At 40.9% G+C, this 17014-nt stretch overlaps 1 protein-coding gene across 1 annotated transcript in view; it reads left to right on the plus strand.

Moving 5' to 3' along the window:
* cftr (CF transmembrane conductance regulator) overlaps window positions 1-17014 on the plus strand; it is a 42693-nt gene that overhangs the window by 1120 nt on the left and 24559 nt on the right. The window contains exons 2-11 of the mRNA XM_042227187.1: window positions 68-178; window positions 2670-2787; window positions 5203-5418; window positions 5963-6052; window positions 10074-10237; window positions 11487-11612; window positions 11902-12148; window positions 13089-13181; window positions 15357-15533; window positions 16003-16194. Coding sequence (XP_042083121.1) covers window positions 68-178; window positions 2670-2787; window positions 5203-5418; window positions 5963-6052; window positions 10074-10237; window positions 11487-11612; window positions 11902-12148; window positions 13089-13181; window positions 15357-15533; window positions 16003-16194 — 1534 coding nt within the window. The remainder of the gene's footprint in view (window positions 1-67; window positions 179-2669; window positions 2788-5202; window positions 5419-5962; window positions 6053-10073; window positions 10238-11486; window positions 11613-11901; window positions 12149-13088; window positions 13182-15356; window positions 15534-16002; window positions 16195-17014) is intronic.

Here is a 17014-nt window from a genome sequence, read left to right on the forward strand (position 1 = left end):
TGTGTGTGTGTGTGTGTGTGTGTGTGTGTGTGTGTGTGTGTGTGTGTGTGTGTGTGTGTGTGTGCAGGTGGGTAACACCACTGTTAAGGAAGGGCTTCAGAAAGAAGTTGGATCTGTCAGATGTGTACAAGGCTCCCTCCTTTGATCTGGCAGACAACCTCTCTGAGAGACTTGAAAGGTTTGTACATCCTGGCTGAGTAATTGTGCATTATTAGAACAATTAAACACTTTTTTTTTTAGTCTTTCCTTACAAGATTAGTAATAACAAAATTAATAATGATCTCCCCTTTAAACTCACTGAGTTGAAGCCTGTTTTTGGGGAACTGGTTGTAAGGTATTCTCTGAAACTAATAAAATCATTAACTGACTTTATTAAAACATGTAGAGAAAATGTCTAGGTATGTGCTGATTGTAGCATGCACAGTAACGAAATCCAGGTAAGTGGAACTTGTAGACATTCTGAAACCTAGAAATATGTGGCTTTGATGTTTTTCACGCATGTTCTTTACTCATGTTTACAGTAGCAGGGTATGAGTCCTTTCTTTTTTCACAATAAGGGCTGGCATTTAAACAAGGCTTGACATAAAGCAAACCTGTGTGTGCCAACAAACAGCCAGACAAAAGATGATGGACAGACTTGACCCTCTTTTTTTGCATCTGTCTTGCACTCTCTCTGATTTATTTCTGTTTCTCTCTTTGTCTGTTTCTATCTTTGTCTTACATTTATTTTGTTCAATAAAAAGTTGGATAATGATTGCAATTTTTTATAATAAATTAATTTAAATGTATCCTGTTAAGCCCAATGCTAGCAGCACAAGGGCTTTCTGAATTTTTCGTTTTTGTTATTTTGTTACTTTCTTCCTTTGATCCCTTTTTAAGCTTTTCCCGTTCTTGCAGATATAAGCTGGTGGCACATCTTTGACAAGTCATTTCCCAAAAGTTAAATCCCAAAAGTTAAATCCTCTTATGTTTTTTAAACCTTGCCTAAAAACCACAGCAGTGTTTCACGTAGTCTTGCCTCTTTGTTGGGCTGTCGTCACGCTAAATGTGGCCAAAAGGCTGGTCAGTGTACACGGGTTTTATAAAGTCGACCTTTAGAAAGGGCCCAGTCCCACCAGGGGGATAAATGAGCAGTGGTGGGTGATTTTGCTTTCATTATTCTGATCAGGCAAACAGTGAGGACTTCTGGGAACGTGAACTTTACCTTCCATTAAAGCATGCTGTGTGCCGTCAGCCTCTTTTATCACCCCCAATTCAACTCAAGTCTTTGAGCTTTCTTGGCATGACAGTTATTATCTAGCAGGAGCTGGAATGAAGTCTGGTAAAGACAACACATACACGCACGCGAATCTGCGTTTTTAATTACATTTTAATCATTTTAAATGTTGATATCATAAACATAGTGATGTTTTTATTTTAGATCTATCTATGTTGCAGTAAATAAATAACATACTAGGTAAGAAGATTGCTATCAAAGCAAATCTAGAAACCCGTAATCTATAATGATTTGGCCTCTGCAGACAACAGACAATATTTTGAAGCTTTTATTGAAACCATCTGAACCAAGACTTTCTGTTTGGTATATATGTATACATTAGAAACAAGCTAGTAAAATTTTAGATTTTAAGAATGCATTGTGGCAAATGAAGCTCTTCTTTTACACTCCATACGGAGCATGAAACCAAAGCCTGCAGAACCTTGATTATTCAGTGGCAATCAGACTGCAAGCAGACAGCAACCAGAAGCTAGGAAGCGTTCAGTTTCAAAATCTTGTCACGTCTATCTTATCCATATTGTCTGTACACAGCAGTACAGTGGTTAGCACTTTTGATTCACTACTGTATCTGCGGAGTTTGCACATGCTCCCTGTGCCTGCAGGAATATTATAGGTTAATCCTGTGATAGACTGGTGATCTGTACAGGGTGTACAGTGAATTTCACCTTATGACAGCTGGGATATCCCCATCCCTTCCACCCCCATCCCCACAGTTTTCCTGTTTGTGGCCCAGAGTTGTATATCTCTGCTTGGCAGTCAATAGGTAACACATGGCCACCTAGACATTTTGCATGACTCACTGAAATTGAAAATGCAAGGATCTCTCCCTGTACAAATTGAGACAAATTCAATATGAAAGGTAAATCTTCAATCCCCTTATGTTTTTTGTAATCACTTTCTTCCTCAATTGTCCCCCCACACACACACACACACACACTTACTGCTGCTGGTTGGCCACATCACCGCAGCTATAAATTTCCCCTCACAGAACAATGCAGCTACTCTCTAAAGCTGTACTTGCCTGCCAGGCAGTTGTGGGAAATTAATAGAGCTATAACAAACTTACACTAAGTAATTCCTAACAATACTTGTAGAAGTTCCTAGAAAACTAGACTCAAATTCCCAACATCTAAAAGGTACAAAATTCATTCACAAAAATTTTATTCCTAAATAAATGGCAACAGGTTTTTATTCTGTGAATTAATCACCAGCTGAAGTTTTGGAACAGACCATTAAACTCAGGAAAGCTGGTACACAGCCAAAGTAGTAGCAGACAGATAGAAGAGCCAGAGCCAAACCCTTCTGGTATTTGTCTGGTGTTGTGTGTTTCTCCCATTCTGCCTTCTTCACTGCATTTTAACTGTGTTACAATATAACTCTTTCCTCCCTGCAGAGAATGGGACAGGGAGGTGGTGTCAGCCACAGCCAAGAGAAAGCCAAAGCTGCTGAGAGCACTGGCCCGCTGCTTCTTTTGGCCTTTCGCCTGCTTTGGTGTCCTCCTCTACCTTGGGGTGAGTATTTCAGTCTGTCCTGCAGGAAGCACATCCAGCATCTCTAACTGGGAATTGTGATGCTCAGTCCCGCTTGCAGATTCAAACCCATCATTATTATAACTTGATCATGTTGGTTTTATCTTGTAGATAAAGCAGATTCAAATTTAGATTTTTTTTTTAAACACTTACTGCAGAAAGCAAATAAAGTCCTGGTCACATGATCTCTGGCTTCTGAAAGCACGGATTGGGAAGAGAGAGCTGAGCGTAAAAGTGAAGCTCTCAATTTACCAGTCGATCTATGTCTCTACCCTCACCTATGGCCACGAGCTGTGGGTAGTGACCGAAAGAACGAGATCGCGGATACAAGCGGCGGAAGTGAGCTTCCTCCGAAGGGTGGCTGGCCTCTCCCTTAGAGATAGGGTGAGAAGTTTGGCCATCTGGGAGGGGCTCAGAGTAGAGCTGCTGCTCCTCCATATCGAAAGGAGCCAGTCGAGGTGGTTTGGGCATCTGACAAGGATGCCTCCTGGGCGCCTCCTGAGTGAGGTGTTCCGGGCATGTCCCACCGGGAGGAGGCTCCGGGGCAGACCCAGGACATGCTGGAGAATTTATATCTCTCGGCTGGCCTGGGAACGCCTCGATGTTCCCCCGGATAAGCTAGAGGAAGTGGCTGGGGAGAGGGAGGTTTGGGCTTCTCTGCTTAGGCTGCTGCCCCCGCGACCCCGGATAAAGCAGAAGAAGATGGATGGATGGATTGGGATGTAAAACCTTCACCTGTCTTTCTGAGTTTTTAAATATGATAAAGGCTGGAGATTAGAAGGTGTTATTAACCTGTCTTTTTAGCAAATGTACCCATTAACATAAACAAAATTAATTCTTTAAACTTTGACTTCAAAATTTCATGTTCAAATGCAAAAATAATTATTGTTACACTGTTCTACAGCTCAGTCGAACATCATTATGGTAGGACGAGGAGGGGGCAGCTACATTAGTTATGAAAGACATCAGATTATAATTAAGTAGATGGAAAAAGAACCCCTAGTGCTGATTTGATTTTTGACTTCAGTTAACTCTTTTCTGATAATTTTGTGGTCTTAATCACTAGTTTCAAGTGCTATTGAGTACCATATGAAATTCAGTTATAGCTGCATGTAGAGTCACAAAGGACGATAAAGCAAGAACTGACATTGCCATATGAGCACACATTGCACATTGGTCACATCCACCCATTGATTGTGCTTTCAAAACACCAATATGGTGATGACTATAACGCTCAGCTAGAGTCTTTAAGTCAGGACATAAATAACCATTTCTCTATATGACCAAGTAGAGTTGTGTGTGAGAATGCAACCCAGTTAGACTGAACATTAAACAGTCTTTATCCATCCTGTTTAATTACACCCATGTTAAAATAGCAGGTAAATGTTCTTTAATGTAATTATTGTGTTACACCTACTGCATACTCGACCTGGCTCGACTGCATGCCTAGCTGTAATTATGTAGCAGTTCGTTAATGCTGTACCTGCATGTGTGTGTGGTACCTGTTAACTATGGTGTCCTGCTGGCACACCCCAATAAAGCTATTGTGCAATGACGCACAAACATCACAAGCATGTCACACCATGGTGTCACAAACCAGCTCACTGTCCCAGGCTTATGGGAAGCTCCAGACAGCAGCCATTGTGTAAGTTAGTGCAGTTGTTGCTGGTTGTCAAGATGGCAAGAATGCCTGGTGGATTTTGAGGAGACACTAGGTAAACAGAGAGGCTCCGAAAACACATTGAAGTGGAAGCCAGCATAGTTTTCTGGTCGTTTAAGGCTATTAGATTTCTGGCAGAAAAATGTTTATCTGGACATGCTTGGAATCTTGGCTAATGATCCTGGCTGATTCCAGATCCAGACGTGAATTTGCTATTATGTAACTGCATTTTTTTTTTTTTTTAAGGTGACATTTTCTTTTAGTTTCATTGTTTGTTTGTTTGTTTGTTTTTACTTTATGTCATGTTCTCAACATTAAAAATTATTGGAATATGCACTTTCCTAAAATACCCATATTTGAAATGGCAGTTGATACTGAAACTGATCAATTTTTCTTTGTATTTGCATTTATTTATTCCCACATTCATACCAGAATAACAAAGAAGTCCTCATTATTAAAATGTACTTAGGAGTATATTGCTCATAAACTTACCATGCCTGTAACAGGGGTGATAAAATATACTTAACAATCTTCCAAGGGCACGAGGAAAGCTGATTCTCTAGTGATGAACTAACTACAACTACAAAACCATTGGTTATTCGTTTTCATCATTTACTGTCCTCTCCAGCAGCTTTAGCAAGAATCATGATCTGAATGCACTATCGTGCCAAATACATTTGCTTTGCCACGAGGAGGTGTTATTGTTTTCTCTTTATTGTCCCATGGTTTTTGTGCAGGAGGCTTCCAAGACAGTGCAACCTCAGATTTCAGGTCGCATCATTGCTTCCTTTGACCCGTTCCATGCTCCAGAGAGAAGTCAGGGACTCTACCTGTCCCTGGGCCTTTGCCTCCTCTTCACTGCCCGCTTCCTTCTGTTGCAGCCTGCCATCTTTGGCCTGCATCACCTTGGCATGCAGATCCGCATCGCACTTTTTAGCCTTATTTACAAGAAGGTAAAGGAAGAACATTATCTATGATTAGAAACTATTTTCCAACCTTTATAAACTTTTTAACTATTTCTAAACTGTATTTTTAACCTTGAACAATGATATTAAGATTTCAAAGATTTCAATGCATTTTTCATTTGCAACAAAACTAGAGTAAAACGTATAGCGTTTGTTCCTGAAGTGTTGTGTAGTGCAAGTGTAAATCCTTGCAGCCAGTAGCACTGAGCTGCTGATAACACCTGAATTGAATACTTGTTACTTTTAGTCACTGCTGTAACAATCTGCTATCAGAACAAAGTAACCCATCCAATAAGGCCTTTGCATTTCTTAGATTTTATGTTTTCCTAGTAATATTTTGAAGACCAGCTTCCACCTTGTTTGTCATGTATGACTGAGCTTTCCCAGAGAGGCACTTACTTGACTGTCCACAGGTTGCTGTGAGGGGCATGTCAGCCAGGTGTCAAAGCATGGCCGTGTGTCACAGACTTCCACTTTTTACTCGCTTTCTCTTTTTGTGTTCCAGCTGACCTCTGACCTTTGACATTTTCAGACCCTGAAGCTGTCCAGCAGAGTCTTGGATAAGATCAGCACTGGTCAGCTTGTTAGTTTGATGTCTGCAAATCTCAACAAGCTGGATGAGGTGAGAAACCTTGGACCTTTTTTTCAAGGGCAAAAGCTGATTGTTTGTCAGAATCAGCCAGAAGTTGTACTTTGTTTCGAAATTCTATTATTATCATTATTATTGACTTTCTTATGAAATAATACGCAGGGCTTTAGCTTGGAAAACAACAATATAAAAAACCCCACACATTTCAGAAAAATTTCAGATTCCCATACCAGATCAGCTGGGTCACGGGTTTACAACAACTGCCTCCGATGCTGATAGCAAATAGGTTGCTAGTGGAAACTGTGCTACTATTGGCTGAAGACAAAGGAGGAGGAATTAATGAAGCTGTGTTAGGAGACAGCGAAAGAGAAAGCAAGGTAGAAGTGTGGAGGTGAGAGTAGGGACTCTAAACATGCACTGTAACTGGAAGGTATGCAGGAGACCAGGTGGAAGGGAAGCAAAGGCAGGAGGAATGGAGGTGGATTCAAAATGTTCTGCTATGGCGTAGATAAGATGTGAAATGGATCTTGAAGGAAGAACTCCTGCGAAGATTGTGCCGCAGTGGTTAGCATTGTTGCCTCACAGCAAGAAGCTCCTGAGGGAACAAGTGAACATGTACTTCAAGGACGAGGGTAGGGTAACAAATAGGTGGACTATATTAGATGTAGAAGGTGTAATCCAAAAAAGAAAGCGGACTGAAAGGTGATGGTAGTCTATAGAACAGGGGTGTCCAACTCCAGTCCTCGAGAGCTACTGTCCTGCAGCTTTTACATGCAACCCTACTCCAACACAGCTGAATCAAATGATTGGATTACCTCTTCAAGTTTGGCAAAGGCCTGATAACAAGCCATCCATGTGATTCAGGTGTGTCGGAACAAGGATGCATCTAAAAGCTGCAGGACAGTAGCTATTGAGGACTGGAGTTGGACACCCCTGCTGTACAATGACTTTGGAAATTGAAAAGAGAGAGGCACCGGCAAGAATTACATGGTGAAATGAAGAAAGAAGAAAGTGAAGAAGTGAAATGTAGAAAGAAGTGTACAGCTGTAGTGCTGGGAGAAACTGCCAAAAGGCTGTTTGGTGTCTAGAATAAGAAAGTGCAGGAAATTATTCAAAGGAAGATACTAGCAAAGAAAAACGTGGGATAGTTAGGGAGATGAAGAAAGTAGTCAGGAGTACTGGGGGGCTTGGCAAACAGCAAAAAGTGAAAGATGGGAGTGATTGACAGTGATTGAGCTGGAAAGGTTGTGCAGCAGAATAAAATGATTAAGAATAGAAATATAAATGTACTAACAAGTGAAGAGAGTGTGCTGAGTAGATGGAAGGAGCACTGTGAGACGCTGATGAGTAAAGAAAATGAGAGAGAAAGACAGATGGAGGACAGTTAGTGATTCAGGAAGTGCAGATGATTAGTGAGGGTGAAATGTAAAACTGTAAAGACATGAGTGAAAAGGTTCAGATGACATAACTGTGGAGGTGGTCTCCATTAGAGAGGGCATTGGACTGTTTAACACAATCTTGGAATGAGAGGATGCCTAAGGAATGGGGTGTACTGGTACTGAAGAACAAGGGTTATGTGTTGAGCTGTAACAACTATAGAGAGATAAGGCTGATAAGACATATTATGAAGATAAGAGAAAGAGTTGTTAAAGATAGATTACAGGGATGTTTGCTTTGAGAGTCTTGATGATTGGAGAAAGAGTTGCACTGTGTCTTTGTAGATTTAGAGAAAGTATATGGTAGGGTGCTAAAAAAGGAGGGGCTGTGGTCCTGCATGAGGAAGACCAGAGAGGCAGAAAGGTTTGTGAAGTTGGTGCTAAAATTGTGATAGTGATGAGATGTGCGGTAGGAGTTACAGATAGGTTCAAAGTGGACGTAGGATTGTATTTGTAACCATGCCGGATCCCTTTCTTGCTTCAGAGGTGATGACGAGATGACAGATGAAGTCACAAGATGTCTATGGATTATGATGTTTGCAGTTGACATTGTTATCTGTAGTGAGAGTAGGGAACAGGTGGAAAAGAGCCTGGAGAGGTGGAGGTATGCTCTAGAGAGAAGAGGAATGGAATTCAGTTGAAGCAAGACAGAATACATGTGTGTGAATGACAAGAAGACAGGTGAAACTGTGAAGCTGTAAGGAGCAGAGGTAGCGAAGGTATATGAGTTTAAATACCTGGAGTCAGCCATCTAAAACAGTGAACATTGCACAAGAGAGATGAAGAAGAGGGTGCAGGGAGGGTGGAGTAGATGGAGATGAGTGTCAAGGGTGATGTGTGATACCAGGATAGCAAGCAAGAGTGAAAGGTAAGGTTTACAAGATGGTAGTGAGACCTGCTATGATGTATGGTATGTAACAGGAGGCAGAACTGGATTATCACTGGGAGAGACCAGGATGACCAGGTAACAGGTAAGTGATTATATCAGAGGGACAGCTCAGGTTAAGCATGTTGGAGACAAAGTTAGTGTTAGGCAGGATTGAGATTTTTTGGACATGTGCAGATGAGGGACGGTGGATATATTGGACAAAGAATGCTCATAATGGAGCAGCCCGGCTGGTGAAAAGGAGGAATACCTTAGAGAAGATTCATGGATGTAGTGAAGGAGAACATGCAGAGGGTTGGTGTGACAGAAGAGCGATAGGGTGAGATGGAGGCAGGAGGCAGATGATCTGCTGTGGTGTTCTCTGAAGGGAGGACCTGAAAGAAGAAGATAGTGTTTTAATTAGAACATCCTCACACAAATAAAAAAAATGTGCTAGAAACCAGTGGGGCATGAAATTTTTAAGTTAATACAACTCTGTTGAAAAGTGAATGAAATGTGAGATTATTCATAGAAATAATACAGTAGTTTTCCATTCAGAAGAAGATGGGAGGAGTTGTCTCTGCCAGGATAAGGGGAACAAGAATTCACATTGTCACTGACTTCAGTGAATGTGTTTTATTAGGCAACACTAACTGTGTTATCCATACAGAGGACAAAAGAACAGTGCATTACTATATACAGTGTAGTGTTAGTACATAAGCAAGTATTACCTGCGCAGTGTTGGAAACTCGTGATTATGTATGCATGTTTGTCTTGGCTCTCACTGAAGTGTTGAATGTGGAAACACTATGCAACCTGCGTTGGAACAATTATCACCTGGCTCGAATGTGGCTTGTGTAAAGGTGGTACAGTGGTACCTTGTGTAGTAGTTCTTACATGAGTGTGGAATAACAAGATGAAAGTTGCAGCTGAGTGGATGAAAGGACCCAAGTAAAGTGAGAGCTGAGATTAATAGATTAGATGGATTCAATGTTTTTAGGACTTGCCTTACATGTGAGAATCCGGTCCCATCAGAATGATTGGACATCAGGTGGTCTTGAACCTACCAGTTCCCTGTGTGATTTTGGATTGCACTGATGCGTGAATTACACCGCCAGTATTCCAGTGCCTTCATTTGTGTTGCCTCCTGCACACAGTATCTAGGAAGCTCCTTCACCAAAACCACTCTGAGTATTTCCAATATGAAAGTGTCTGAAATTGGCAAAGTCACTTATGAAAATTGACTAGTTATTCCATATCCGCAGTGTTTATTGAGAACTGTGTATTCACTCCTTCAGTCAGCTTGGATTCAATTCAGTCATAAATTATTAACATTTTAATAATGCGCAATAAAGTCTTTCAAGGGAACCATCTAAAAGAATATATATCACAATGTAATATTGATTGTGCATGTGTACTGATTGAACCTTTATTTATGTAATTTTCAGTGGACCTCTTTCTCAAATGCTATTTCATAACATTAAGCGATATGCTTTATTGTCCCGTAGTGTGGTCAACTTTCCTCTTTGTACAAAAACACTGTTTCTGTTTTTGCTAGCTTTCTGTTATTATGTTGATCCTAGTTATAGCCCTCAGTTAACCTGTCAGATACCATTTTTTTAAAGCAATGATTGTTTGGTAAACACACACGCGCGCGCACGCGCCTGATCAATTGTAAAATAGCCCTTTTGTATCGTCACATTGTCATCTTACATGTACACTAATTTAATTTCTGTGTACTTTGTGTGTACAGAGTTTGGGTCTGGCACATTTTATATGGATCACCCCTCTGCAGTGTATATTGTGTGTGGGTCTGGTCTGGGAGTTGATTGAGGTGAACGGCTTCTGTGGCCTTGCAGCACTGACTCTGATGGGCATCGTCCAGGCCTGGCTCTCCACCAAGATGGCACCTCATCGGTAGTAAAGCACAACCAGACACACTTTTAGTATTGGACATCTACCCTATTACATATCAATATACACTTGTATTTGTGTCTTCTGTCTTGCAATGTGTGTTTTTCTCTCCAAATATTAAAAATATTAGTTTCACTTTGTAGCAGTGGAGCTGTGTGCCATAAAAGCAGGCATGCTAGCTTTCTTGAACAAGTCACAGTTCAATTTATGGTAAATGGACTGGTTCTTATACAGTGCTTTTCTACTCTGAGTACTCAAAGTACTTTACATAACTTGCCTCATTCACATTAGCATTTGTTCTACCTAAGTGCTATCTGTCTAACATTAGCACACATGTATATTCTGATGGCTGCATCAGAGAGCAGCGTGGGGTTGGTATCTTGCCCAAGCCGAGGATCAGACTAGCATCCCTTAGATTAATAGATGACCTGTTCTATCTCCTGAACTACAGCCACTCTACTCTCCAGATATTTTATCTCTGGTAGTTTGTAACAAGTACTGCAGTAATATTAATCAGTGGGCAACACATTGGTGCTGTGGGTAGCATTGTTGCCTGACAGCTTAAGGTAAGAAGGTCCTGGAGTAAAATCTGGCATTTCCGCCCCACGTCTGTGTGGGTTCTCTCCCATGTAGTGGGGCTTCCTCCTACAGTCCAAGTTATACCCTGCCTCTCACTCCAGCCACCCTGAATTTAGTAAGTGGAACAAATTGAATAGATGGAATCTTAATCACCTCCCGCTATAAAGAGTCTCATCCTACAAATGAACTTCAACTCCATCAACTTGGACAGTAGCTGGTAACTGTAGTCTGTGTTATGTTCCACAGATTTGGTAAGCTCAAAATAGCAATGCATGAATGTTCTTCACTTGCTGAATGTTCTGGTTTGAGTGGCTCTCCAGTTCACTTTGGTTCTCAGAACAAGAACTACCCTGACTAGTTGTGGTCCAAGACAGTGGAGTTGGATATTCTCTTAAAGCCATAACGTAGCCTGCCTAGGGAGACTGCCAGTAGGGAAAATGAGGGAAATGAGAATTGAGTAGCTGTTTATAGCTGGTTAGCAGTGAATAAAACTTTTATACTCTCAGTAGTTTTCCAAATGTGAACACTAACACTGTCCAGAAACAACAAAAATGGCACAGGTCCATATATAAACAGAAACTTGAGAATGTTCATGCATGCATAGGTGGATCCTCTGATGCTCCTTGCTATAAAATTGTGTTGGTGTTCTGGTAAAACTTTCTCCTTTGAACAGGGCGAACAGAGCGCCTATGACTAGCCGCCGCCTAGCTCTCACCACAGAGATTATAGAGAACATTCACTCTGTGAAGGCGTACGGCTGGGAGGAAGTGATGGAAAATATCATCAAGAACATCAGGCAGTAAGACACCACCACATATAAAACACATCCTGTCACACACAGAGAATAACTCTCACAACAGCTTTTTTATTATTGAGAAAACAAGGTTAAATTGTGCCATTTGAAGCTAACTGTAACACTTTGTCAGGTTTTGTTTTTTTTACCATAATGAAATTTCCTAAAGTAATTCGAGCATCCTACTGTTAGTAATCTAATGTGTTAGTTAGGTTAGAACATATATTTTTGTGTATAGTTCCCTTTTTTGATGAAAACCCTTTGTTCTTTCTTCCATTTTCACTTTCCTCCGCAGGGATGAGATGACACTGACGAGAAAGATTGGATCTCTCCGTTACTTCTACAGCGCGTCATACTTCTTCTCTGCCATCTTTGTTATCCTCTCAGCGATTATACCATATGCACTCAGTAAAGGCATCATCCTGCGTCGAATTTTCACCACAGCCTCCTACTTCATGGTGTTAAGAATGACACTGACCCGCCAGTTTCCAGGTTCCCTCCAGATGTGGTACGACACAATGACACTACTCCACAAGATTGAGGTAGGTTGAGAGATGTGGTGAGATAGATGCTTGTCATCCAAATGCTTTTAATGATCCTACACATGTTATAACTGTCACGGTCTGCGGCGGGTGGACCGTGTGTGGGAGTGTGAGGTTCCAGGTGCAGACATAGACGAGGAGACAGTACTGAACTTGAAACGAAAAGCGAGCCTTTATTTGGGCTGATTAACGTGGCAAACAACAGAAAGCACAGAGGCAAAACTAAACTAGAAGCTGAACTGGGAAAACTAAGAACTGGCACTTAACTCAGACAGCAGGGAAAGCGAAGACAGGGTGACAACGATGCATATGACGGAGATTACTATGAACAGGACTCTGTGCTGGAACAACAAAGAACTATGAAATGCATACACGTAAGCAACATGGACATGACCAGCACAGAGTCCTGAAACCTGGCGTAACATGGGGGAAGTTGAACAGACGACGCGGCGACGAACAAAGGAAGACTGAGGACTTAAATACACACACGAGAACACAGCTGACTAGAGTGAAACATAATGGCAATACAGGGGAGAGTAACACTAACTACAATGAACAAAGAACACCATACTCTTTCAAAATAAAACAGGAAACACAGAGACATAGACATGGAGATAGAACATGAACTTAACCTAACCAGAGACATGAAACATGACAGGTAGACACACGGACCAGGGAGAGATGACAAAAGGGACTAAGAAACCAAGGACTAAACTGCAAACTAGAAAACAACTAGATGCGTTAAACTACACATGTGGATACAAAAATATGCATTAGAACTTAAACCCTGGGCCTCATGGCCCAGTACCGTGACAATAACTTTGCTAACAATCATCAGCATAATGAATCCAGAATTTTTCAGTCTTTATACGCCTATAACCTAAAAACTCTGTATAAGTTAAATGCATTTTATAATTTAAATGTATTTTTTTCTCTTCAGGATTTCCTGATGAAGGAAGAATACAGTGGACTGGAGTATAACCTCACCACCTCAGAACTGGAGTTGGTCAATGTGTCCGCATCCTGGGATGAGGTCTGTTTACGTCCATTTGTTGAGCCTAAAAGAAAGTGAATGCTTCTGCTACTTACTGCAAAGGCAAAACATTATGGCCAAATATCTCCACTTTGGTCCTGTATGTTCTCAGGACTTTGTTCCAATCTCATGGTTTGTTCAACACAACTTTGCAAACTGAAGCAGTGCTGTCGTGTTCTTCTCAGACATAAAAGGCTTTCTCCTTGAACCATCCCACAAAAGCAATATACAGTCATTTTCTAATTGCAAGGGTAATGCATTGAGTTTAATTAGGGAGCAAAGCAGCTGGTTACAGTAAAGAAGAAGAATTCCTTTTTAACAGAGATCTTTGGCAGAAACTGGCTCTGGGAGGCTGGTTGAGCTGAATGTATAAGTAAGATGATAAGTATAAAGAAGTTTTGGACAGAAACATCAAAGATCTGTTTTTTAGTTGGCTTAGAAATAAAATGTAATTGATATGTTTAACTCATATGGTACAGGCGTCCAGTATTCTGCTTTTTGTGATGTACTGCTCTGTGTGTGTGTGTGTGTGTGTGTGTGTGTGTGTGTGTGTGTGTGTGTGTGTGTTTAGATGGAGGTGGGTAAATCCAAATATATCATTATCTGAGTCAAATGTCAACAGTCACTACTAGCCCCAAACATCATCAGTCAAGCTGTAATACATTGACTCTTATCTGTGTGTTAATACAAGATTGGGACATTCGCATGTTTGAAGAAGTCAAATTTTGACAGCCCCTACAGTAATTCCAGGTGTAATAGTTAATTCCTCACCATTGCTGGGAGACAGCAGTATAATCTTATCTATAAGCTCAGACAGTAAACTTAATCTAACAGGTGTGATTCATTGACCATGCAATACCGTGAGAAAAAGAACATCGAGGTGGGGTTTTTTCCCATGTCACTTTGCCTAATTAATTATCCAGGTGTTGTCACTATACTGGAAACTTTGCTGGAAACACAACTCTGAACTCTTGATGAGATCAAATCAGATTCTCCCCCGGCTTTCACCTCTTCCTGGAATGTGCCATTCGCAGTTGAATGGACTGGGTGTTGCCTTTCTTTACTGCTGGCAGGGTGCACATCACCTCATTAGAATGAGAATCACACGGACAAACCTATATAACCAGAGCGCAAACTGGCATTAGAGGTGACCCATAAAATGTCACAGAGGTCAATGATTAAGCCAGGCAGTCGAGCAGAGTTCCCCTCTTCTAGCAGTGAGAGGCGTCGCCCATTAATCTTTACAGACGTAGAGACCAATGAGGTGATATAAGGCCATTGTGAGACCCTGGGAGTCTTCTTCTGTCCTTGGAGAATCAAATTCCTCACAGTAATTCAATTCAATTCAATTCAATTCAATGTTATTTATAAAGCGCCAAATCAAAACAACAGTCGCCTCAAGGCGATTTATATTGTAAGGCAGACCCTACAATAATACCTACAGAGAAAAACCCAACAATCATATGACCCCCTATGAGCAAGAACTTTGGCGACAGTGGGAAGGAAAAACTCCCTTTTAACAGAAAGAAACCTCCGGCAGAACCAGGCTGAAGGAGGGGCGGAGCCATCTGCTCCGACCAGTTGGGGTGAGAGAAGGAAAACAGGATAGAAGACATGCTGTGGAAGAGAGACAGAGATTAATAACAAGTGTGATTCAATGCAGAGAGGTCTGTTAATACATAGTGAGTGAGAAAGGTGACTGGAAAGGAAAAACTCAATGCATCATGGGAATCCCCCAGCAGCCTATGCCTACTGCAGCATAACTAAGGGAGGATTCAGGGTCACCTGATCCAGCCTAACTGTATGCTTTAGCAAAAAGGAAAGTTTTAAGCCTAATCTTAAAAGCAGTAGTTTATTCTAGTGTCACTGCCTGAGAGCACAGCATGATGGACACAGTCACTCAGCCTTGAAGCAAGCAGTTTTATCAACAAAATGAAAAACAGAAACATGCATGCCGTGTGCAGGTACACAGTCTTGTAAATGAAAGTGTCACATGATTCACTATAATACATTAAAAGGAGATGTTTGATTATGAAAGTCACCTTAAAGTGTAGAAAATGAACTCTTTTGTATTAAATTGTTTAAGAAATCTTAATATGCAGAAAGTAAATGTTAAACAATCTTTTGCCACATACAGATATCATGTTTAGTAACTGCCTATGAACTTCTTTACAGCGTATCGGTGAGTTGTTTGAGAAGATCCAGCAGGAGAGCAAAGCAAATGGACACCTGAATGGTGACCCCGGGCTCTTCTTCACCAATCTCTATGTCACCCCTGTGCTCAGAAACATCAGCCTGCACCTCGACAAAGGCCAGATGCTCGCTGTGGCTGGATCCACTGGCTCAGGAAAGGTAGGATTTCAGTCAAATTAAATTCTGGTTAGGGAGTCACTGGAGTCTGACCGATATGTCTTTCTGCTTTTTGTCAATATATTGATGTTGGTAAATAATTTTAATTTAATGGACAATAAATGCAAATTAAAGAAGAGATGGAAGAAACACCCCTCAGCCGTATTAGATGTGTTCTTGTGCATAATCTATCTGTCCTTAAAGAAGCTACTGTGCAACTTGGCAACACACGTTTGAAACAATAGTAAATGAATAATGTAACAATAATGCAACAAATTGAATAAGACAAGTTTATTTGCAACCTTCACTGTCATAATAGCTTAATATTGGCTCATAAATAATTACATGTAATAAATGCCAGTTTCCCTTGAGCAATGAAAGAAACATGATGACTCACTCCATATTCCTTGAGTTGAGAACACAGTTAGATGAAGAAGAATAAAGTGTGACCATGCTCTCCTGTTTCCTTCAGAGTTCCCTGCTCATGATGATTCTGGGAGAACTGGTGCCAACAGAGGGTAAAATTAGACACAGTGGTCGCATTTCCTTCTCACCCCAGACTTCTTGGATTATGCCAGGGACGATTCGTGACAACATCCTGTTTGGCCTGACCTATGATGAATACCGCTACAATTCTGTTATTCAGGCCTGCCAGCTGGAAGAGGTACCTTTATTCCTTTCATTCTCTTTCGCTGCCTTTTCTTTGTGTCTTTTGTTTTGCAAACATGGAATTATATTTGTCTTGTTCAGTCATGGTGGCTGTAGCTGTTCATGCAGAATACAGATAACCTGGTACTTATTGCACAAAGTACATGTGCAGTTCATGCATTAGCAGTGCACCCAAGTGCTGGGTTTTCAGTTTTGTTGTGTTTTTTTAAAGCAGCAAGTTCATGGGTACAGCCTGGCCAGTGCTCTGCTAATGGCTTATTTAGTTAGTTACAAATGCACAGCTGTGGCAGTACAAATTACCAATGCTACGTGTGCTACTGCTATCTTGGATAATTATATAATTAAATCAGAGTTGGTGGGGCTACTCTGGCTTTCTGAGTTGGAAATCCACCTTTAGAGGCCATTCCAGTAAAAAATTCCAACTGGGATTTAAAAAAATTCTGACTGGAGAGATCAAATGGAATGCCCACATGTTTATGGTAATTTGGTAAACGTAGCTTTTTCCTCTGTGTTTTGACACGTGAAATATGTTTGTAGCCACTGAAAAGAAAAAAAATCTCCATTCTGGAAAACAAAGGTTTTGTCTTGGAGCACCTTTATCTCCTCTCTTAATGTCAGGCTGCGCATTGTGTTGTGGTTCTTTGTGTTCTGATTGGTTGGGATTTTTTGTAGTTATGGTTATTTTGCCACCTGTTGCTTTGGCTCCTTTTTTCTTTTTTTGCAGTGTTTTTGTGTGCTTGTTTTCATGTGGGTGAAGATATTTTCAAAAACCTGCTCAAATGAATGTGGTTTTTTTTTCTTTTTTTAAATTACAG

Source organism: Haplochromis burtoni, unplaced genomic scaffold, assembly GCF_018398535.1.
Source record: "Haplochromis burtoni strain Fernald_Lab_line unplaced genomic scaffold, NCSU_Asbu1 Contig_248, whole genome shotgun sequence".
Lineage (NCBI taxonomy): Eukaryota > Metazoa > Chordata > Actinopteri > Cichliformes > Cichlidae > Haplochromis > Haplochromis burtoni.